At 33.7% G+C, this 26,044-nt stretch overlaps 1 protein-coding gene across 1 annotated transcript in view; it reads left to right on the top strand.

Annotated features, from left to right (window-relative positions):
* Positions 1-1,210: 1,210 nt before the first annotated feature.
* The window catches only part of LOC111052661, a gene marked incomplete at its 3' end in the record, with an annotated part of 33,377 nt that continues 8,543 nt past the window's right edge, over positions 1,211-26,044 (top strand). Inside the window, 9 exon segments of the mRNA XM_039431251.1 lie at positions 1,211-1,587; positions 10,670-10,741; positions 11,365-11,406; positions 12,003-12,203; positions 14,092-14,154; positions 15,577-15,762; positions 16,199-16,365; positions 19,539-19,842; positions 24,950-25,067. Of these exon segments, the coding sequence (XP_039287185.1) occupies positions 10,739-10,741; positions 11,365-11,406; positions 12,003-12,203; positions 14,092-14,154; positions 15,577-15,762; positions 16,199-16,365; positions 19,539-19,842; positions 24,950-25,067 (1,084 nt within the window).

The raw sequence follows: 26,044 nt of genomic DNA on the forward strand, positions 1-26,044 counted from the left end.
ACACGGTCGGAATTGATTAGCAGATTCAGCCACAAAGTTTCTTCTAAAAGGTCATGAAGATTATTTCAAAATCGATTTACGATTTTAGTTTTGCTCTTTATTGCTCTACTTATAATTTTGTATTATATCAAGCAAAGGAAATACATTTACGACAAAAATACACATACATAATAACAGGGGTAGGTAAATCTTTTTAAGAGTATCAATCAATTTCCTCCTTATAATATACAATGAAACTGGATGTTATTTTACTGAATGCTAAGAAGATTATAACTCTTATAAGTTTATAATGAGAGAAATTCATTGAATTTTCAAATTACTCCCTCTTCCCCAATCTCCCGCTAGACGGCTAGCCTAACAGCATTTAGTTCATATGCAAAATTAGAACTTTCCACTATGGGTACAGTCCATGAAAAAGGTTGACAACCATTGGCTATTCAATGAAAACAAAAAGCAACTGAAATAATATTATTAAGGTTAACAATCTTGGCTATTCAATGAAAAAAAGTAACTGAAACAATATTATTGTTAATGAGCAGTTTTGACATCATTTATTAAAATCATTTTAGAACAATAATAGAGAAATATAATGCTGCATTACACAGCACCTCAAGAACATGTCATGATTAAAATTATTCCATGCTCTTTCTCAATTTTTAAGTTCAAAATCGCAATATTATGGATTAAATTAGATTGATTTAAATTTTTTCAATTATTGAATTGAAGTACATAATGTAATAAAGTTTGGATTATATTATATTTTTATAATGGACAACAGTTTATCTGGCTACTCATTCACTTATTGTTTTCTAGTTCTTGTTGATTAGAAATAAAAATTAATCCTCTTTGTCACTGGAGACGCAGCATTCATGCGATCTGGAGAGTTGAGAGTAGCAAGTGATTAGAATAAGAAAAATGAATGTCTAGTCTATGTATTATTAGCAAAACAATGACATGCATGCATGCCTCAAGCCATAAATCCTGTCAGCAGTTGTTTTGTGGGGGGGAGAGAGTGGTGTGAACTGGTTTGTTGGAGAGGGAAGTGTAGGATGCCAATGACTCACCACTACGTCCCCCTACAACAATACTAATCAAGCTCAGACAGAAATCGTCATTTGCGTATACAAGCGCTTTCTACCGGTATAAGTGATACTACACATTAGGCGAAACAATAGTCGGTAAGAATGTTCCCCTCTGATCCTTCTCTGTGGCTGGGCTTTGTTGTGAAGTCCGTCCCTACTCCCTACTCCACCAATCCATATCAATCACAATAATATTAGTTATCATTGTCATATTATCAAGCACAAGCAGAATATTGATTACTATCGAGATCGGTATTGCGCAATATTTAGTTGTTGATGAGAGGTAGTGATTTGCAGTGAAGTGACAGTGTTCTGTACAGTTCTTGCTTAGAATCATCATTATCTATCTGCAAAAATTGGTTTGAGCTCAATTGCACAATGAGTTTGAGAGTTGTGCTAAGGATTTTGCATCGGCGTTCCAGATGACTTGTATCATATTGGAGATTTTGTCACTCAATTGTCTGCCCTTGTCAATTTTGGGCTGGAAGGCTTCTATAAAAAAATTGTGAGTAGAATTATAGGTTTACTAATCTAATTCTCTTTCCGATTAACGTATGTTTTGGTATACAATCTACATATTTTTCATCAAATTGAAATACCGTTATCAATAGACCTAACCGAGTTCAATTTATAAATTTCACAAACTTTACAAGGAGAATAAACTGGAAAGCAATATTATCATTGACATAACTTCAAATTAATAGCTTAATGTAGAATATCATGAGACTAAGAAGCTATTAATTGCTCTCTATCGCAAGCTGTCTTGCAGTAGACTTAAACCGTATTTGCTAAAGTTGAAATGACTATAGCGTTGTATCCTGACTATGGTATTGTTTACTTGCAGCTCATTCATTTATTTTCTTGTAGTAAATAAATAGTGGATAAACATGCATTAAATTAGACTATAAGCTTATAACAATATTGTATTCTGCTTCTTGAAAATCTTAGCTTAAGATAACTCTCCAAATCTGAATAATTTTAATATAGCCTCATCCTAGTTATAGTAGCCAAAACTTGACAACATCAGCATAGAGGAGCTGTGCTATAGTACAATAACCAACACTATGAACATAGGCCTACTATTATTGCAAAATCAAGTATTTTTCAAACCCAACCTAACGAAGGCTACGGTACCGGTAGCTAAAATGTATTTTCAACCAATGGCAATATAGCCCAATCAAATAGTAGCCTACATCGGATCAAACAAAAATTAAGGTAATTGATTTTATTGTTTTAATCGGTCCATTTGGGTATTGGTAAGAGTAATCTATGGTTTCCCACCAAAATTTCTGAAGGCATAACTTTTGGCAGCCTGAAAACCAAGAGATTTTGGTACTTTTTTCAGTTTTTCACGATATCTCAAAATCAATTATTGTTCAATTGATATTCTCGTTCGATTCTTTTTTGAAGAGTTTAGTATAACAACATATGTTTTGAATTTGTTATTACTGTTACTAAGTCTCCAAACAAACTCATTCCAATTCGAAACCTGTATAGTTCAAGTTATTAAAAACCTTTTTTGATGTATTAAATACTTATGTCGTGTTTACTCTCATTCCTATTACAATTTTAATAACTTGATATTGTAAAATGAATACGATACTGAAGCCAGACAAGTTTAGTGTGGATCCAAACTTATCAACTGCAAGCAAGCACGTCCAGTGCCAACATACCTGTCATCAAATTTTTGGTTGGGATCGATTTAGAATATTATTTTGATCACAAAATCACAAAAATTAAACGGCGCTCACTATTGTTTTTTAAATAAACTAAGTTCAAAGTAGCAGAACTTTACAAGCATTTAACCTATAAGTAGCTAAGGTTAGGAAAAGCTTTATGTTAGGAAAGCTTAGGTTAGGAAAAGCTTTGGGTTAGGAAAACTCAGATTAGGAATATTGTAATTTGATGATTTCAATAATCAAAATGGATGCTACTCATAGGTTAAATGCATGTAAAATTGTGCTACTTTGAACTTAGTTTATTTAAAAAACAATAGTGAGCGCCGTTTAATTTTTGTGATTTTGTGATCAAAATAACATACTAAATCGATCTCAACCAAAAATTTGATAATAGGTATGTTGGCACTGGACGTGCACTTACACCGCAAGGAATGAACACATTGGCACAAAACTTTTCAGAACTTCATTACCAGTATCGCACCACAATCATCAGACTCTGAAAAGCTCAAAACACTTATCAACTTCATCACTCCAGATATTTATGAGTACATAAGCGAAAGTGGTACGTATAATGATGCTATATCTACTTTAAGGAGAATCTATGTAAAACCTATAAATGAAATATTTTCAAGACATAAACTATCTGCACGTCAACAACAGCCTGATGAGACTATTGATCAATATCTTCATGCCTTAAAACTATTAAGTAAGGACTGTGAGTTTAAAGCTGTGACAGCTGAAAGAAATAGGGATGATTATATTCGTGACACATTTATTGCTGAAATGAAGTCTCCTACAATTTGCCAGCGTTTACTAGAGAATGTTGCATTAACACTAGAAGAGGCATATAGTCAAGCCAGATCCCTGGAACTTGCATATGCACAATCATTAGCTTTCCAATCTTCATCCCAATTAAATGTAACTTCTTCCCAAAATACTCAAGCAAGCAATCAGAATACTGATTCAGAAAACTGTTTATTAGCTGCTGCTAATGAAAAATGCTATTTTTGTGGTAATTTGAGACATCCTCGGGTCAGCTGCCCAGCTAAAAATACAATTTGTCATAATTGTGGAAAACAGGGGCACTTTGCTGAGGTCTGCAGGTCGAGTAAATTACAAACTAAACAATCAAAAAAATCGAAAGATATTATGAACTCTATTGACCTAGCAGCTTCGCCCGGAGGATTGACAAAGGGTACAGTACAAGCCCTGGTTAATGGAAAATCTGTCTCTGCTTTGATAGATACAGGGAGTTCTCTGAGTTTTATAAACAATTCTACTGCTCTCAACCTAGGTCTTCCTATAAGACCAGGTAGGGGTACTGTATCAATGGCGACTCCATCAATCACATCCAATATAACAGGACAATGCTTAGTAGATCTTGTCATTTTTGATCACTGTTACAAACAAGCAAATCTTTCGGTCTTACCAGAGCTTTGTGCGGATATAATTGTTGGACATGATATTTTGAAAAACCATGAAAGTATTAAAGTAGTTTTTGGTGGAAAAAAGCTGCAGTTAACCGTATGCAGCGTGGCAGCCTCAACTGTAGAACCGGTGTCATTGTTTTCTAATTTAAAACCGGAATGTAAACCAATTGCAATCAAATATCATCGACACAGTACGGATGATTTGAAGTTTATTGAAAATGAAGTAAGTAAAATGCTTAAAGACGATGTTATAGAGCCCAGCATTTCTCCATGGAGAGCTCAAGCGTTAGTGGTTACAAATGAAAATCATAGAAAAAGAATGGTCATTGATTACTCCAAAACTATAAATCGTTTTACATTACTGGATGCTTACCCACTACCAAGAATCGATGATATTTTAAACAAAGTTTCAAATTATGAGTTTTTCAGAACTATCGACTTGAAAAGTGCATACCACCAAATTACGATAAGGAAAGAAGAAAAGCACTACACAGCATTTGAGGCATGTGGTCAACTCTACCAGTTTAAACGCATTCCGTTTGGGGTCACTAATGGAGTGGCAGTGTTCCAACGTGTAATTGACCAAGTTATACGGTCTGAACAGCTACAAAAGACACTTATGCTTACCTTGATGATGTTACAATCTGTGGCAAAACACAGTAGCAACATGATATAAACTTGAAAAAGTTTATCAACGCTGCAAACAAATACAACCTAACTATCAATAATGAGAAGTCTTCATTTTCACTGAAATCGATCAACTTGTTGGGCTATCATATATCTAACAAAACTATCAAGCCTGACCCTCAGAGGCACTCTGCTGTTTCATCCTCAACTGGACTATTTTTATGAAATGTACTCTAGTGAATACTTAATACTTTTCACAATGTAACACTGTATAGCGTACACTTTTTATTCCCAACAATGACCGTTTTTAGCAATTAGCAGTTGGTCTGAATTCACCCAAAAGAAGTTAGCGCCAAATCATGAGTCTCATAAATTAAATCACCACCCTAAATATTCCTTTTTTGTTCCAACTCTATCATTAGTGATTGTATTGACAACTTAGTAATACTCTAATTACGATCAAAAAATACCACATACCACTTTATAAGAAGGTAAAGGGAAAAAACATGGATTTAACGATTTTTCGCAAAGTAGAAAAAAAAAAAAAATCAACGAGCTATAACTCGCTTCCTATTGGAGATAGAAGAACATCTAGGGGATGAAAATTGTAGAGAATTTAATGCTCTTGGTTTTCAGGCTGCCAAAAGTTATGCCTTCAGAAATTTTGGTGGGAAACCATAGATTACTCTTACCAATACCCAAATGGACCGTTTAAAACAATAAAATCAATTATCTTAATTTTTGTTTGGTCGGGCCGCATTATAATGACTATTTGACTGGGCTAATATTCTGGTTGGCCCATCCATACCTCACTAATTCGTTTGAACAGACATTATGTAATGTGTTGCCGGTAGCATTTCACACCTTCAACAGCGGCGTTAGAGACGCACGCTATGTTCACCTCTTAACTTGTCCTCATTGAGATGAAGAGAAAAAGTTGTATTCCTGACATTCCCTTTAAATTTCTTTGTCGATTGATCAATTTAAAAAAAAAATTAAAATGTCATTTCCCACATTGAAGCTTTTATAATAATTGAAGGAAAACCTGCAATAGTACATCAAATGGAAGAGAATTTAATGCTCTATAAACCTATAATAAACCCACGAGGGAAAATCAAATGAAACCCTTAAAAGTGATTTAAACTTCCGAGAAGCTATAGGATTGATCCGATAGTTGGCAGGGATGTTCGTTGAAGCTCACACAATGGCTACCAGGTGCATCACAGCATCAGTGACCTTGCTACACACAGCTAGCAGTGATTTCAGTCACAATATGGCCGCCCTATTATCAATATGCACCGCGTTAGAACAGCAATCAGACATTCGTTTTTGAGAAGTGAGGGTGCCAAACCAATGGAAATTCATTGCAGGATGACATTAGAGTTTGGTGAGTTTTGCTTGTCCAAAAACAAACATTACCATCAACCAGAAACACTAAGAGCAGGTGAATAATGGCGCCATAGCTCATCGCCAAAATTATGAAAATTCCGAACTCAGTGATCAGCATGAAAACTCATGCTGACTCCCTTCTGCGATGTAAAAGGAGTAATTTTGGAACATTACATTGACAGAGGAATGACAGTAAACAATACCTCTCGATTGAAATCGCTTAAAAAATCAACTTCGGCCAGCAATTAGGAGTAAACGGCGAGGACTTGTCACTTCAGGTGTGTTGTTAAATAGCATATACAACGCCCGACCACATACAGCCCGTCTCTCGGTTCAAACAATCCAGGATATCAAATTTTAATGCCCGATTCACCCACCTTATTCTCCAGAACTCGCCCCTAGTGACCTTTATGTGTTCGGTAAGCTTAAAGAAGCAATGGATGGCAAGCATTTGCTTGTGATCACCAAAGTGATGAAGAAATGAAAACCGCGGTGCACGAGTGGCTACAAGCACAAACAAAAGAATTCTTCAAATGCGGTATTCATGCGCTTCTAAAGCGATCGAATACTAGCATAACACTTCAAGGAGACTATTTCAAAAATAGTAAATGTAAGTTTCACTTAGTTATCAAAATAAATAATTTATAACACTTTTAAGGCTTTCATTTGATTTACCCTCGTATATAAACCTATGATTTTAAGCATTAATTTTCACTAGCCTACCGTATGCATTGTTGAAGAGTATTAAGTCCTGAAAGAGCAAGACATTTGATGAAATCTGTTATTTCAACAATTCCACACGTGCTCTTTCAAGAGCGAGTATCTCAAAAACTGTTGGAAATAAGCGTGTAAGCAAAAAATTGAAAAAGCATTTTTTTAACCACCCTCAGCACAAGGGGTAGGAATGGGACTTCTTATTTTATTTACGTACTAACTAGTCCCAACAAAGCTGCAAAGTAAAAAAATTGTGTTTAAAACATTCCCTACAAATTCCTTTGTCAATATTGGTCTATTGTTGCAAAACTGAAGTTTTCACACTCATCATCAACTTAAAATCAGCATGGTTTTCCTATCGATTTCTAAAAAGTTATAAGAGCAAAAATAGCAAAAAATTGGAGACAAAGGTGTTTTTTTAAATGCTACACCTTCAAAAAAATATATTTCGAAAATTATAGAATATAATTTGACAATGAATGCTCAAAAAAGGGTGTAGAGAGAAATGTTTGGAAGACAATTTTTGACCCACGGTTCTGTTTAGGGTAGGTTAGGAAACCAAAAAATGGTACCTTCAAACCACTTCCACCCCCTTAGCACATGGTGTAGGGGTGGGGACTTTTGATATGTTCACCTCCTCACTACCCTCAACAGAACCGCGGGGTTGAAAATTGTTTTCCCAACTTTTTCCTCTATAACCTTTCCTTGACTGGACTAAAGACATAGAAAACGCTGTGAGGGATATTGTAGGAATTTATGTAAGCTTCAATTTTGTATAGAATAGTCATGTCCTTGAAATGCATAATTTTCGAGTTATATGCAAGAAACCAAGAAATTGTACCTTATAACCACCCCGACCCCCTAAGCACAGTGAGTAGGGGGTTGGGACATTTGAAATGTTTACCTCCTTACTACCCAAGCAGAACTGCGAGGTCAAAAATTGTCTTGCAAACTTTTGCCCCTATACCCTTTTTTGAGCATTCGTTGCCGGGACTAATGGCAATTTTGTGAGCCTGATTTAGTGGACACCCTGGTTGACCTCTATAATTCGCATTTTTGTTTTTTCGTATGATTCGTATTCTGGATTTCTCTTTTTCATACACCATGGAAGGGGACGATAATTACAGTGTACTATACTATCACTAATATTCTCAAGACATGAGGTCATCAACTGGAAATTTCATAGACTGCCAGACAAAATTATTGTCTACTGACAAAGTATTCTGCTCAATCCAGAACAGTATTTGACGTCAGCGGGAAGAATTTATTTTTAAGTTTGTGAATTTGAGTTATGAGTAGTGTTGCGCTAGTCTACCAGCAAATAATGCCATGTAATCAGAAATTTGAATTCAAACGAAAACAATTGAGTTGATTGAATAATTTAAAAGTCTGTCAATAATTTTGAACATTTTTATTTGACATTTGTAGAATCTGTCAATATTTTTGGATAAATTAAAATTCAAAGTTTATAACTAGGCTACTCTCATATTATTATTTTCCATTTTCATTAATAATATCTATGATTGCTCATAAAATATGTAGCATTATATAATTCGAATGATTTCTCCATCACCATCTATAATTAACCTCCTCCTCTTCCACCATAGCCTCGATAAGTCGTACCCTTTTTAATTAGAAGTAAACGCTTGGTCCCGTCAACCAAGAATTAAGAATTGAAGAGATTCTATTGTTGTTAATAGTATGATCTTGAGCCCTTATTTATTGAGCCCTCTTTACCTTCTAGTCGTGAGCCTGGGCCCTAGGGACCCAGGAAATTTTTATTTCAGTTATAATTTTGCTTCCGTTCGCTTTACTGTCTATTCTGACTCATGTAAATTCATGTCAGTAGACACTCAATGACTCAAACTTGATGTAGAGTGTTAGTGCTTTGTGACTTGTTGTTTTCGTGAAATGACGCTTTTGGGTCCCTGGGACCTAAGGGTCACGACTAACGTAACTTTTTTCATTTTTTCTCAAATGCACATTTTTATGCAATAGTGATTGGATTCAAGCAGTCAATATGCACATTTTGAACAGAGACTTCGAAGAATGTACAAATTCACTTCGAGATCTATATTTCAATGACATTAGTGATGATAAAAATAAATTCATAGTTCAAGATAAGAATACTGGCCCTGAGTAGGATGATAGTGAAACCAATGAACTTTTTTGTGATCCCAGGGATACTAAACCTCCCTCAAGTTAACTTCATCTGACCTTATATATTTATCATGTTTCTAGTAGTGTTTCATGTAGGTTTAAGGCAGTTACACCCCCGCTGCCCCCGCAGCGCGGGGGGCCCGGGCTAGGGCCCGGATAATATATAGGCTAATATAGGTTTTCTGAAAAAATAAAATTACCCGGTCTAGGGGGCCCGGGTTAGGGCCTGAAATGATAAATATATATTGCATACTTTAAAAAGAAAAATTAAATAATCATGGAAGTAGCTTTTGTTAAAAAAGCAGAATTTTTATTGTGGAAAATGACAGGTTTCATTCATTGTGTAAGAATAAATAAGCAATAGAACAAAGTTATCAGTCTGGTTATAAATTAATATCAAGAGAATACAAGTAGAACATAATGAATAAGGCAAGAAAGAAAAACAATCTTTGTTCAAATCTACTCGTATTAATAATTATAGTTCCATTGACAGAGCTTCAATAATAATTGTGTGCTGGTAGTGAGCTTATTGAAAAATTAGGAATGTTGTTTGTTTACAAATCATTAAAATTTATACATCCGGTGAGACAATCCAGACAGACTATTCAAACCACTTACTTATAGGTAAGATTTACTTCTTTCCTCTCTGATTCAAACAAAGATTGTCAGAATGGTTCTAAAGTAGATTGTTATCTTTATTTACTATCTTTAAGTAAGCATTCGAGGAAAGAAATTATTTTCCCATTGAATTCCTGAACATATATACCATATATTGTGGCAGGGGCGCCGTAAATATAAATACTATATAATAGTATAATTATAGTAAAACATGATTCTGGACTTGAATTGTAGAATTCAATCGAGGACAAGTTTTATTTTTTCAACTAAGCTATGTAATTCACTCATGAAAGATGTACGTTCACATTAGAGTTTAATGCGTGGGATTAAGGGAGAAGGGGGCTGGAGAAAGGTGGTACGATTTTAGAAGAGGGGCCCGGAATTTTTTTTGCGGGGGGCCCGGTTTGGAAACGTTACGCCACTGTTTTAAGGATTTATAATAGTATTCATCACTATAATTTCATAAGTTTTGCAAAGATTGTGCAACATGAACTTGAGGGTAGGGTAAAAACTAAAAACTACCCTAAGAGTGAACTATGACCTTCCAATTTTTCCCCATCTTTCTAGTAGTGTTGCATGTAAGATCCATCATAGCAATCACTATAATCTTTTGTTTCATCACTATAATTTTTTGTTCACTTTACATAAATAAACAACCAAACGTTACTTTTCACTACCCTAAAAATGCAAGATTTTATAAATTTATTTTTTTAATTATAATAAAGATCGATTTATGCTTTACATAAGTGCTCGTTGCGTTCATCAATAACCCTTGGACATATTAGAATCATAGAATAACATTATATATTGAGATATTCAATATGAAAGAAGTGGGTCCCTGGGACCCAGGGACACGGCTAACGTCAGAAAAAATAGGGTCACGACTAGAAGGTAAATGTTATTATAATTCAAGAAACACTAAACTATTTCATTTAAAGCGCATTGAATCTATGTTTTTACTCATTCACAGTTAGCCAAGTTCCACTTTGATGACCAGAACCCAGAGTTCACTTTCTACTTTGAAGATGAAGATTCAGACATGGTAAGATTTATTTGTCTATCTCTGTAGATCTTTCACAATTATTAGTGTAATGTCATTTGGGATCATCAATCTCATTTGAAAATTCAACTGAGTTTAAAAATGAAACTAAAAACTTGTTTTTAGTAATTTTTCATTTTGTATGCCCCTATAATGTCTTTACTTCAAATGTAAATATTATGACTTGAGCTTTGTTAGATTGCTTGGTTCACTTAGTTGTTGTCTATGTCTATGACATTTATTCACACTCGACAAACATGTAGGCCTATTCTGGGAAAACATTTTTCAATTAATAATTTTGTTTGATAATGTTTTATTCTAAGGCCGGCTACTAACGATACTGCAGGTCTGTCAAAAACGTCAAGCAGCGAAGAAAAAGTAACAAAGAATCGAAGACACAAAAACCCATTCATGAAAAAAATTGCATGTAGCCTTTCGCCGAAGACACAAAACACTCATCCCTTGTGATTTCCACACATGCAAGTCTCAAATGATTCAATTAAGACCGAATGTATATCTAAAAGTTCTACAATAACGTAAAATAACCTATTTTTTGCATGAATCATCCTTTTTGTTTCTCTCAAGATAACTTTCAGCCTATAAAATTTTTTTGTGTTATTCTACAGGTACCAATTGAGAGTGAAGAAGAATATAAAGCGTTCTTAATGGTAAGATTTCATGTGTTATCTTTTTTATAATTTTTTGAATTTTCAATTAAGAATTCTACATTTCAAATATCATACATTTATTGTAGGCTACATAGCCTAATATCCTTTTTGATAGAAAATTTACAAAAAAAATTCTCAAGTCTTTTTCTCTAGTTTAAATTTTTTTTTTTAATTCAATCTCCAATATATTGTACATTAAAATTCGTTTGCACAGCACAAGTCTTAACATAAATTCTCAAGTTCAAAACACTAGCCAAATTTCAAAATTTCATTACATTGATTCATGAAAAATCTAAACCTGAATTACTGTATTTAGCGGCAATAATATTATTAAAGCGTCTTTATTAAAAGGTTATGTATGTGTATGGTCAGAACAGAAATGGATGTGGGAAAAACTCAGTATACCTCAGTATACTCAGTAAAACTTAGTATTAAAACAACTTTTACTAATACTTTATTTTGTAGGCTCTATAATTTTACTAAATGCTACCTGTAAATTATAATTACTAGACTTGAATTGCATTTGTATTACCATACACTACCATTTTGACATTATTTATTCCAAAAGTCATAAAATTTTCCAAATCTCATTCCAGTTCTTATCGAATGGAAAAGGCAAAGTAAGAATCTTATTGGGGAATAAAATGGAAGAAAAGTCATCGCAAACAGATGTTGTAGCTGCTAGCGGGACTCCTAACAAATCAATGAAGTCGAGCGAGGATGAGATGGCAGCCCTGCTTGATGAATTCTCTGCTATGACACTGCCGGCTCCAATTCAACCAGTAAAGCTTCATACTGTAAGTTTTTCTACTATTGTTTAGTAAGGATTAATATTGTAAGTTTTCCACTATTGTTTAGTAAAGCTTCATACTGTAAGTTTTCTACTATTGTTTAGGTGAGTTACATTTTTAATCAATGTTGTTCAGGGTTCTAGTAAGATTCACTTGAAACAGTCATCATTAATTTAAAAAAGGTGTTTTTGTTATTTGTATAGAAAGGAATGCTTACGGTACTGATAGAATGTCACTACAATAACTAACTATATTTTTTATTTCCATTCAAAATACAGTTCACAAACATAAATATAAATTACATTTTATGGATAGATTAGCATCCGCAAAGGAAGAATCTGAGCGCGGATGCGAGTTGTGCTATTTCATAAACTAAAAAGAAATATAATTATAATTCTATTGTAAAAACAAAAAAAAAATACAATATTACTAAAAATTACTAATAATTGACATATTACTAAACATGAATAACAAAAGAAACAACCTATTGAAAAATTTCTCCCGATACAGCAATTTTTATTAATATTATTTATGTTTTATTTTGTGTGATTTTTTCTGTTTTGATTATTACTATCAGTTTTTTATGTTTTATTATTACCGTTTAGTAGGATTTATTACTATTTCGATTTGTTATTTTTTTTTATTACTATTTTTATTATTATTATGGTTTTTTTGTATGATTATTTCTGTTTTGGGGTAAACAACTATTTTTTAAGATCATCAAAAAGATTCCAGTAATCACCATTTGCCCTCAACCAGTGATCTATATATCAAGTGAATATTTTTTGTTAACTCTACAATTCATGCACCTACGTTTTCCAGTTGTAGTACTCGTAAATATTAATCTTTATATTCTTATAAATAATTGTATTGTATGACGATTGTCGAGTTGAAGTTGGCAAATTGGGCCACCTATTACAATGAGATGAACAATACAATAAAATGAAGTAATTATTCGTATGGCCGTTGTTGTTGGGGAGTCCATCCTCGCCTGAATATTGTAAAGAAAGAGGTAGACATTCAAATAAATAAATATAATGATATTTTAAGTCGTCAATGGGCTTAATACGACTGTCATACTTCTGCCGGGATCGACAGTTTAACGTGCTCATCCGATAACACGAGGGTTACCTGGCTAATAATTGTTGTTCGTATTTTGGTTTGAGCCCGGGGAGGCTGCTACGAAAGCACTATATCAACTAGACCACGGATCAATCTGGCAAATACAATAAAATTGGAAACTAATAAAATCAACAATCTAAGATACTTTTGTTGGCATTTTCTATAGAGAGAGTTACCTCGAACTGTAAACATTGGTTCAATGGGAAGTGTTGATGCTATTTATAAGGAATTTTTATTCAGTTTTAAGGTCACCTGTCACATCAACAATAGAATGGGTCCCTCTAAAAACGTTGCAACTGACAAAATTTCATAAAGTGATGTTTCAGTGTAAAAACGTTGGTAGAATGGTTCTCTACCTAGTAGTGACATCTGTGGTTGATAGTTCACAATAATATACTTTATGAAATTTTGTCAGTTGCAACGTTTTTAGAGGGACCCATTCCATTAGATAATTTTTTTCATTTTCGGGTTCAGTGCCTATATTATAATGAACCACTAGATTTCTGTATCTGTTCATAGCAGAAATTTTCTAGAAAGTAGGCCTACTCTGATCATAATTTATTTAGCCTATTCCAAATAAATAAATCATTTTGTGTGTTCGATGGAGCTCTATACTAGAACTGAATTTTCTTCTCGAATCTACTCTGCATAAATTGGACAGGAATCAATTAAATTTAAAGTCAGATGAATAAATATTAAAATCCAGTTCGGTTTTGGTGAATCTAATTTGTCTGAATTTATTAGTTGATTTTTATTTCATTTTTTTTCTCAGGTCCCTTCAAGCAGCGAAAAATTGGAAACTATGAGCAAGACAAAGAAGAAGGCTGTGAAATCTGTAAGTTCTTGCACAGATTCCAATTTAGTTTTATTCTGAATAATTTTGTAATGGCATTTAGCCTAGCTGAAATTATTCAGGAAGAAAAGAGGTTAAACGCATACTTGCATAGTTACTTTCAAGTACCTGCTTATCTATCAACTGTGATAGTACAGTACTTCACTTTGTAATTGCATTATGAGTGGTTCATTTCTCAATTATTAAACTGATTTGAAAAACATAAAATTTGCCTGTATCAAGTGAATGTATGGTTAGAATAATTATATTATAATTTATCACTGAAATGATTTAAATTTGAAGAAGTAATAATAACTTACTTGAACTTCGATTACACCAAATAACTTGACATATTGCAATATCTAAACTAGGCTTATCCATTTTGACAATTTATTGTAACTTAAAAGAAAGGTATCTTTGGACTTGTGTATGCTTCTTGTTTCCTGATGCTTCATTATTCAAGACACTGGATTCAACTCTGGTTCTAAAAATGATACTAATCTACTTATTCAAAAGTACTTGCATATCCAATTAAAGTCCAGACTCCAGACTCGTTTCAAGGCACTGGACTCAATCTTCAGCGTTCCTCAAACTCGGGCTTCCTGGAATCTTTGGAATGGAATAAAAATTGAAACAATTAATTCAATAATGATCCTAGAATGTGTGAATGTTGTCAATTACTAATTTATAACCAATAATTTGCACTATAACTATGGTGTAACACCATAACTATAACTACAGTTTTTATTAATTAACATCATAACTTTGAATCATTTATGTAAATATCAATGACTTCTAGTTATGAGTCGAAAATATAAGAAATATTTTATAAAGGCTCTCATTCAATTCAGTTCATGATAGATAGATAGATAGCCTGTTCGCGATAGATGGATAGATAGTATAAATAGATGAATAGGCACTTCAATTCAAATGATTCACTTTGAGATAAATATAACGTTAGATATCCATCATTGAGGCTGCAAAATTCCGTTTAATCTTTCAAAAATTTAGTTCCTAATCCATATTAAATACTCAATTTACTACCAACCTGACAAAGTTTGACAGCACCTAGATCTTGTTTGAAAATCATACTCAACTTACCACTATCCTAACAAAATTAGACTGCCTGGTTTGGTCCTCCACCCCTGAGAAAAATCTGATATGAAATGCTGCATGAAGGTGGGGCAACATATGTCATGCTGTGTTCCTATCCGATCACGGTTAATGACAATGATCACGATCGGATCATGACAACGGTTAATAATGGTGTATGCCACACATGTCCGTCATGTATGAGGTCCTAAACCTCTTAGAAATATCGGACATGATTCGGATCGGAACGCTGCATGACAGATGTGACCAACCACCTTGCAAATGTACTGTATTTGATAGAATTTATTTAACTTTTTCAAATTATTTGTTTAGAAACCGTGTGAAGTAACGAGCACAGCAACAGAACCCAGAAGAGCGTCGGCTCGCTTTGTAGCTGAGGTGGAAAGCAATTTCAATGACGCCATATTGAAAAAAATTGAGGAAAATTACAATCGGCCTGTAAACGCCAAACCGAAAAAAGACAAAGCTCCTGAATGGTTGAAGCAGTACTTAGCCGAGGTACGTTCGTAATTTAAAAATTTTCGAAAGTCTAGTATTATAATTTTATCAATTTCATTGTAGAAAATAATTTTAAACAAAATAAAATCCGGATTAAGAAAGTCTTGTGTGAATTTACTATAGTAAACGCAAATTATTCATTAGGAATGCTGACACTTTGTGAGGAACCTCACTATAATTAAAATTCGTGTATGGGTTATAGACCGACTAAGCAACATTTTGACAATGTTGTGTGTTTTGAAAATGTGTGTGTTGGCAGTGAGTCAAATTCGAGTCTTATTATTCAAAGTAGCCTACATCGTTTGTCTAAGAAAATCTTATCTTCAAACAGGTTTCAAATAAATTAAGAATTAAATCTCAATTAAAATAGATTACTTTACTATGTGTAGCGAATGTTTATAATGTTTACAATATTTTGGAATGATCTGATTTTCAGTTCAGAGAGAATCTGATGGAAGAAGTCAACGGAATCGTTCAGAAAAATGGCGGTGAAAATAATGCTGAAGCCAAAGCCAATGAGTCGCCAGAAAAAGAGGAAGTGGAAGACGAGGAAAGCTTTGAGGAAGTAGTTGTTCCTGAAACTACTGTGAAACATCAAAAGTGGTAAGTGTTGTGAATTAAGATTAGAAAAACATTATTATTCATTGTTTATGATACAGTAGGAAAGCATTAATGTTATTCATAAGGAATGCTAAGGCTAGGCGCACACCAGTTAGTCAAGACAAGACATGATCAGACACGTTTAGTCACAATAAGTCACATAGTTGCTTGTGACGCAACTCACACTGATTAGTCATTGCAATTAGACATGTCTTCATAAGCAGCTATGTGAAGTATTGTGAGCTGACTGAACGTGTCTGATCATGTCTTGTCTTGTCTTGCTAACTGGTGTGCGCCTAGCCTGAGTTTGAAATGAAAATCATTAACTTATAGAATAAAATACTTCTTGATTGAATAAGTACATATTATTTGTACTAAATGTTCATCAAATATTATTACCGGTACTCACTTGACTATAAGTTTACCTGTTTAATTTCTTCAATTGAGTATATATTTTATTACACATTCTCCTTATTCTCGTCTACCTTGCCATAAATTCAAATTAGTAAAATATCTTTTTTGTTATTCTACAGTTTATCTCTCCTCCAATTTAATGAGCCAAGTAAATTAGAGTTAGTAAAGAGCTTGCTGGCTGTTTTTGGAGGCTTTGCCAGTTTCAATTTTATAAAGTTGGAATTTTTAAAGAGTTTACTAGATCCCTTAGTATTCACTAGAGACGAGAGTTCACTATGATTTTGTTATCAACTTCAAAGCTAGTGAAGCCTCCAATACTTCGAGTTAAGTCTTCACTACTTTTGCAGTGAATGAAAGAATCATAATCCAAAAGGTAGTAAAGCCTCCAATACCTTGATTAAAGTCTCCACTTGCTTGGCAGTGAATAAAATAATCATAGTTTACTTTCGTCTCCAGTAAATTCCAAAGGACTTTGTAAACTTTCAGTCATCTTGAACATCTCCTCAGAACTCTCACTTTGTAGTGGATAAACCCCAGTAATACCTAGTACTACCCTAGTATTCTCTAAGCTTTATGCAAGCTGTGTCGGAGCTGACTAACTCCGGCATGCCATTCATTTCTCCTCGAATAAGTTGAAATATATCCATCTCTCCCAATCGACTGGCTGCCTTTTCTAGTTTCCAATTCCAAGCGTTCTCAAATCATGCTCAACGTCATCTGTCCATCTATTCCTTGGCGTTCCTTTTCTTCTTCTATTATATATTCTTTCCCTCCATATACATTTGGCAATCCTTCCATCACCCATTCTCAGCAAGTGCCCCATCCACCTAATTCTGCCAGCTTTAATAAATCGGACGATGTCTTCACTCCCCAGGAAGTGCTCGATTTCGCTATTTTTTCTCCTTCTCCAAATTCCATTTTCGTAAACAGGGCCCACTATCCTCCTAATAACCTTTCTTTTAAAGATTCTAAGCCTTTCTATGTCCCCAGCTGTGAGTACCCAAGTCTCAGAGTCATAACATACTACAGGCCTGACTAATGTTTTATATAATTTCATTTTTGTAGCTCTGGACAATAGTCGAGACTTGAATAATTTTAAACTAGCATAGAACGACCTGTTACCTGCCATGATTCGATTACTTATCTCAGCTGTGCCTCTCCCACTACTCGCCACAAGCGTTCCTAGGTATACAAGTCGTCCACCTGCTGAAATGTGTAGTGCCCAATTTTCATGTTGCTAGTACACCCTCTTACCACTGCTGGTGACACTCGTAAATACTTCGTTTTGGCCTCATTTATCTTCAGCCCCATTGGCTCACTATTATTTACCAATAACGTGAAGGCTTCTCTCAGTGCTGGCACAGTTGTTGCTATTATGGCCAGATCATCTGCGTATCCACAGACCTGCCACAATCGATAGTACTTTCATGTGCAATATCCTTGACAGCCTCGTGTAGAGCCAAATTAAACAACAATGCCGACCCTGTCTTACCCCATACTTAACATGAAAACGTCTTCCAACAGCGACCTGTAGAGCTAAGGAGTAAGTAAGTAATTTGAAATATATTCTGAGTAGGCTTATAGTACAAAACACAATTTATCATCAACTAATTATATTATCTATAATAAAATTTACTCAAGACGATTGGATTACAGTTAAAATGAGTTTTTGAATCAGTGGTCATAGAAGAAATTCGACTACATTCAATCTCATTCAACATATGATGACAGTAAAACGTGAATCTCACTGTTCTATTCTATCCTAAGGGTGTGATCACATTGAATGCGTCTATGAGCAAGTGCACGCTTGGTTATGAAAAAGCAATAGAAACACTCACACTGAAAGCGTTCAATGTGAGCAGCTAGCTACATGCAAGACTTGTCTTACTTTCTATTTGTAATGTTTGTTCGGAACATTTTATTTTATTGTTTATTTTTCTCATTTCTTTCTTATTAATTAATTTTCTGTTTATGTAAACAATCGAATTTTACTAAGAATTGTTTTGGTATAAAGTTGTAAGCCTCTAAATTTTATAATTTTTTATTGATATAATAAATAAAAGTCACAACATGTTTCAATGGCACTTTCCAGATTCTGTTTTTTCGGCTCATGCATAATCTGATGTGCACTTGCACATATTATACGCCTTCAATGTGATCACTCCCTTATATGCTGTTCTATTGTATTCTATCTCATGCTGTTCTATTCTAACCAATTCCATTGCATACTATTTTACTCTATTCTATTGTATTCTATCCCATGCTGTTCTATTCTATAGTGAGGTTCACGTTATAATGACAGTATTTGATCAACTTTGGTTTTGCTATCCTAGTCTATCATTCTACAAAGCCGGTGGTACTATCCTTTTCTAGGTCCACAACGATGCCAATTATGTTTTTGACAGTGTAGAAATGTAATTAATTAATGCAGAGAATCGGCATCGCTATTCTTCTATCTTTATCCACTGCCATTATAACGTGAACCTCACTATAGTCAATTCCATTTGTATTCTATTTTACTCTATTCGATTGTATTCATTCCATGCTGTTCTATTCTAGTTAATTCTATTGTGTTCTATTTTACTCTATTCTATTGTATTCTATCCCATGCTTTTCTATTCTAGTCAATTTCATTGTGTTCTATTCTACTCTATTCTATTGTATTCTATCCCACGCTTTTCTATTCCAGTCAATTTCATTGTGTTCTATTTTACTCTATTCTATTCTGATCTATTCTTTTTCATTATTATTGTCATTTTCAGCGGTGAAAACAGTTTGTTGCAAAAGCTGGCGGATATAGAGCAACGCGAGAGTGATGCGCACAGCCGAGTGATAAAAATCAAAATGAAGAAGTTGAAACTGGTGGAGAAGGTGAACAACAAGTGGGCGTTGATGGCGCGGAAAGATGGAGTTAAGCTGCTGAAGCCATTATACGTGAGAGAGCCGAATGCGATGATGGATGTGGAGGGCCTGGGTGAGGAAAGGCCGATCCGCCTCAAACCCGGCCAATGTTTCGTCAAAGAGTGGCGTTTCAAGAACGTCGGTCAGCTCGCCTGGAACGATAATGTGGGTTCTGTTTTATTTTATTCTCAACAACTTTCTCATTCATTTCAAAGTGATACTTGTAAATACAGAGTGTCCCACGAAAGGGGTAACAGCTGAATACCATAGATTCTAAAAAATTGCTACAAAAAATGTCCAGTAAAATTCTCTTAACCTTAGTTTCTGAGATGTATCGATTTTTCGATATTTTTTCAAAAACGTCGATAACTAGAAAACTAACAGTCAAAATCTAATTCTAAGGAAGAAATTTCCAATAAGATTCATATAATTTTTTCCTTACTTTGACTTTTTTAAACTTTTTATGAGTGTTGAAACTGTTTGAAATTTGGACGAATGTAATTTCTTCAACTTTGAGCACTCATAAAAAATTCAAAAACGTCAAACAAAGGAACAAATTTTATGAATAATTTTGGATATTTCTCCCTCTTCCCAACCATATCCTTGGAATTAGATTTTAGCTAATAGTTTTCAAGTTATTGACGTTTGTCAAAAATATCGAAAGTCTATAAAAAACTAAAGTCGATATAATAACATTCTACTAGACATTTGTTGTTACAAATTTCATGTAGAACCTATGGTCTTCGGTTGTTACACCTTTCGTGGGACATCCTGTATTTGTGTATAAGTGTGTAAATGAGTCAGAGTATGAGACAGAGAGTGCTCCCTAGCAGGCCTAGCGGTTAGAGTGCTTAGTAGCTCGATTAGAGTTGAAAAGTAGGCATTGTCTATGGACATCCTTTCGTGAGAAATCTTCTATCATGGAAATAAAAATCCAAGTACCCCTTTTTAAAAATAATTGTTTTTTCAACAATTTAAAAAAAGGTACTTAAATTTTTATTTTTATTTATATTCAAGAGTAGCCCTAACGAAAAAAGATAATCTTCTATTACGTTCTGTTTGGAATTAACTATTCATTAACCAAAGTGTTAGATATTCGATTGTAGCCTGATTTAATTATGAAGTCATAATAATAATTATTATAAAAAATCTACAAAGAGCGGAGACCTGGGCAATTGAAAAAAACCCATGAACTCAGAATGGAGGTTACTGAAATGAAGATGCTGAGGTGGAGTTGCGTCGTAACTAGAAGGGATAGATTCCGAATTGAAATAATAAGAAACAGAATGAAGGTTGGAGCAATATTTAAAAAAACAAAAATTTAAATTTATTTAAATATAATAAATAAATATCAAAGAAAATACAAAAACAAAAGACTGCAGAGGTATGGACATGTGGAGAGAAGGGAGGACAATTATGTGGGGAAAATATCGACCACTTAGATGTCAGAAACACTAGGAAGAGGGGAATACCTAAAAAGAAATGGGAAAATTGTATCGCCCAAGATCTTGTAGAGAAGGGATTTACATCAAACGAAGTCCAGAGACTCCTGAAAGCGTCTGACCCGAAACGCCTGACTTTGCATTGCAATGAACATTGACATCACAGAAGGAAACACTGTTAAGCTTAGTTATTGTATTATTTATTCATATGGCTTTTATCTGCAGAGAGATCCTTTTGGATGTTCTGCCTTGCCGTATCACCCAATGTAATTTTCTATTAACACTCAAGTTTATAGGTTATTTATATTGGGCTCTTCATGTTTTCTCACTAAAAATTTGCTCTTTCACTTCCTGAGTTTCTATTTTATAAAGTTTAAAATTAAGAAAACTTATTTCTAAACACAAATTCATATTGTATTATCTTGAGAGTGAAATCAACTTGAGAATTGAGAATTGAAAATGCTCGATGAAGTTGAAGTACAATGGGCATTTATATTGTTCATAATACAGAGTGTTTCCGAACTCCCTATCAATATTCTAGGGGATTGTTCCTGGGTAAGAAACATATATGAATATCATTTTCAAACTGTCCGAAAGCTCTTAGTTACTCACACAGCCGTCATTTTGTTTTATCGCTTTCTTTTTTTCTAAATAATGGCTGAACATTAGGAAGTGTAACTTCTGACAAATTTATGACCGCCATTATTTTATGAATTTGAAAATTGTCATATTTTTTTGTAGTTCTGTCTAGTTGTTACTAGTAGTTCTGCGAACAGTAGACCTCGCTCATGAATACAACTTTCAATCTAATGAGAAGGGCCAGTACAGTAAGTACAGTATATTGTGAAGATTAAGCCATGTCATCTATTATTTTCTCCATTGAAAGTGCTAGAGACACTGTTTGCAGGGACACCGGACTTATCAAGGAGGTACCTTTATATCGTCTCCATATTTACAATATAAACATATATTACAAATTTTCTAATAATTAATTATAAGACATCGGTCAACTGACGGAAAAATGGAATAAGAATTTTGCAGTAGGCAATTTAGATGATGAATCGTCTCACAGACGATGGTGAGATGGAAAATGATTCTAAATAAAATGAGTTTGTTGGTGACAATGACATTAGGTTGCTAATGATGTTTTTCATGAAAAGTGGATTCAATGTTATGGCTTGTTATGCCTATGCAGAATGTTAATGCTCACAAATCGGTTTCCGATCTCATACCTAAAGGAAAACAAAAGACTTGACACTGTAGAGCAACACAAAAATGCACAAAAAATGCATACAATACAATAATTATTGTACCTGATAAACTGAAAATTCAGTTAAAGAATAACTAAAATAATAACTGATAGTTATGAATAAAAGAAGTTAGAGATTAAAGAAATGTTTATAATGTTAAATATTGTCTACAACTGGAATAGTTGTTGATTTATTAGTTGATAAATTTTATGATCATAAAAATTGTCCACAACTAAAATAGTTGAGTTATCTGTAACATAGATAATAATAGTTATTTATGTATTGATATTGAAGATTTTTTAAAAATAATTTATCCAATTTTTTTAACATCTTTATTGCCCATAAAAACAAAATACAAAATAAAAACTTACAAAAGAAATATTCTAGATTATAATATTATGCTATTTTACAAATAAATTAAAATTACATGGCACCACCCAGCAAGGGCAAAACCCTGACCGCTGAGTGAGAGTATCAGCTGTTTAGACAATATAAAAATTTATTTACTAATAATCAAAGCTACAAAAAATCGAAGTTCAACAATAAATTACTAGTAATTATAATATTTGAAAAGTAGGAGCATGAATTGCTGTATATTCAAAGTAACTTTTGAGGTTAGTTTATGTTTTTTCAAATATTACAAAAAACCGGAGGTCTTACCAAAAATCGTTACACATACGTTTCTGCGCCTTGTTTCAAAGAACTTGCATACCAAATTTCATCCAAATCGGACAATAACTGCGACTGTAACTGCGGTACAAACAAACAAACAGACAAAATGATCGAGTCGAAACTAAGACCTCAGCTTCGCTTCGGTCAATAAATGTCTGTGAGTAGTTTCACTTCCATATGTTCAACCATTATTAAGAAGAAAATAGTAAGTGAAAAAACAAAATTGCGGCTCTGTGAGTAACTAAGGACTTCCAGACAGTTTGAAAATGATATTCTGATATGGTTCTTACCCAGGAGCAATGCCCGATATTAGTAGGGAGTTTGGAAAGAACCTGTATTTATACAACTGTTATACAGAGTTGGGGAAAAATCCGAGAACGGCTTAATATCTCATACACAAAGGTAATTTGACGGTGGATGTTATTGGGGATCCTACTCAATTTAAAAATACTACTTTACTATGACTTTAAAAATCTGGTCCGCCATCTTGGATCCGCCATATTGAATGCAACTTTATTTTTTTAAATAGGAAGGTGGTCATGCGATACATGATTTCGATACGGAATTTCAAGAAAAAAGGAATGACGCAAACCGGCATATCGATATCTCAAACAGTTTCAGAGATATTCACATTATTAATCAATGCTATTCAAAGCAGAAAAGAGAGTAAAAAGTACGAGAACGGCTTAGTATCTCATAAAAAATGTGACTCCAAGGTAGGTGTGATTGGGAATCCTACTCAAATTAAAAATACTACTTTAATATGACTTATGAAAATCTGGTCCGCCATCTTGGATCCGCCATATTGAAGATGGTCATGCGATACATGATTTCAATACGAAATTCTAAGAAAAAATTAATGGTGAGAGCCGCACATCGATATCTCAAACCATTGTAAGAATATATTTTGAAAAGTTATCAAAATCATTGAATGGAAAGAAATTATAGGTCTCAAGCAAACAGCTGTATTGCTATCGCTAGATACGATGTCATCAAACTTTTAAAACCTACTTTATGTATCTGATGTCTTGTACTGGTGCTTATTTTATGTCCATTGATGTGAGTATATTTTCAACAATTCCTCAAGGAATGACCTGTGACTAGACGATATTCAAATGTATATTGTATTATATGCTGTGTTGAATAAAGAGATTATCTTATCTTATCTTATCTTAAACTCGAGATTAGATAATAACGGTTATCCAGGCTACAGTTTTGAACAGCCAAATGAAAAGGAAAATATTATTGCTATTTATTTAATAATATAAAATAATTTTTGAGGTTAGGTTCTTTGGTCCTTACTAGTCGGCGACCTAAATAGTCGGTCGAGCCGTATAAATTGAGAATTGTTTGAGCTCCTAGGAGAGCTGATAAGAAACTGGTGCTATTTGTCTTTCAGGAGTCACCAAAAATACTTTATATATTCAAAATCTTTGCTCTACCGACTGCGGCCAAGCAGGGCACACGTTATAGAAAAAATAACGTTACACCGTTTAGAAGATATTCATATTATTGATCAATACCACTTATGTATTTCATTTCAGATTTGCATGGTATTGATTAATAATGTGTATGAATATCTTCTAATGGTTTGAGATATTGCTGTGCGGTTTTCGCCATTCATTTTGTCTTGAAATTCCGTATCGAAATCATGTATTACATGACCACCTCCCTATTTAAAAAATAAAGTTGCATTCAATATGGCGGATCCAAGATGGCGTACCAGATATTTAAAGTCATAGTAAAGTAGTATTTTCAAATTGAGTAGGATCCCCAATAACATCCACCGTCAAATTACCTTTGTGTATGAGATATTAAGCCGTTCTCGGACTTTTCACCCATCCTGTATTTAAAACATTAATATTAATGTCAATATATAACATTTTGTTTTTGTATTGTTTTTTCTAGACGGTATTCAGCGTTGTCTTCATTGATTATGAATTGGATCCCAGAGAGTTGGTCATACCTTATCCTCATCTTAAACCTCAGCAAGAGGGGTCGGTCTCTGTTAACTTCTCGGGAATCTGTGAGTTCACATCAATTGAATGATTCATCTTGGGGTTCTGTTTTATGACTTATTTCCACTCTGCTGAACAGAGAAAGACAATGGCTCATATGAATAAAACCAGAGCAAATGCTCATGAGCAAGAGCATGGAGTATAAGGTTTTGCTCATGAGCAAAAGGTAGAAGCAAAAGCATTTGCTCATTTTTATATGAATAAGCTTTACCTTATACTCTTACCTTATGCTCCAGAACTCTGGAGCAAATGCTCACGTATTTTAGAGATTTTTCATCAGCTGATTCGCTTTTGTAGCCTTAGTTTGTTTTTATAGCTCACGGAAGCGCTAAATATGCAAATAGGGTGCACCGCTTGTGTTTGCGTCGTCTGCTCTGTTTTCTTTTTATGAATAGAGTTTTAGGTTAGTTGAGTTTAGAATTTTGAAATAATAGCGTGAAAAAATGTCATCTCTATAATAATCTTCAGCATATTCTTATAATATCAATAGCTTCGTATAATCGTAAACACTCATCTTCTTAAATGCCTACCTATTTCTATTTTGTGATGACTATCTTTATATCAGCTATCTTTTGTATTTATTCTTTTCTAATGGTGATATAAATATTATGGTTGAATCTAAAAAGAGTTTTATAGTTCCCAACTATTGGTTGTGATCGTATCTGGTATAGTTTCCTCTTTCTCACACAAATTAGTTGAGCCATTTTACTATGAGCAAAAGGTGATAAGCTGCTCTAGACTAGACTCACCTTTTTGAAGCATTTGCTTACATACAATTTTGAGCAAAAGCGTATACTTTTGAGCAAATTCTCAAACTATTTTTTTGATGAGCATGAGCAAAAGGTTTTGCTTACGTTTATTCATAGAAAATGAAGCAAATGCTCCATATTTTAGAAGTATAAGCAAATGCTCAACTTTATTCATATGGCCTAATATCATTGGTTTTTATTGCAGTGTTCACTCATAGGCACAATTAAAATGCGTA

This window comes from Nilaparvata lugens, chromosome 6, assembly GCF_014356525.2.
Source record: "Nilaparvata lugens isolate BPH chromosome 6, ASM1435652v1, whole genome shotgun sequence".
NCBI lineage: Eukaryota > Metazoa > Arthropoda > Insecta > Hemiptera > Delphacidae > Nilaparvata > Nilaparvata lugens.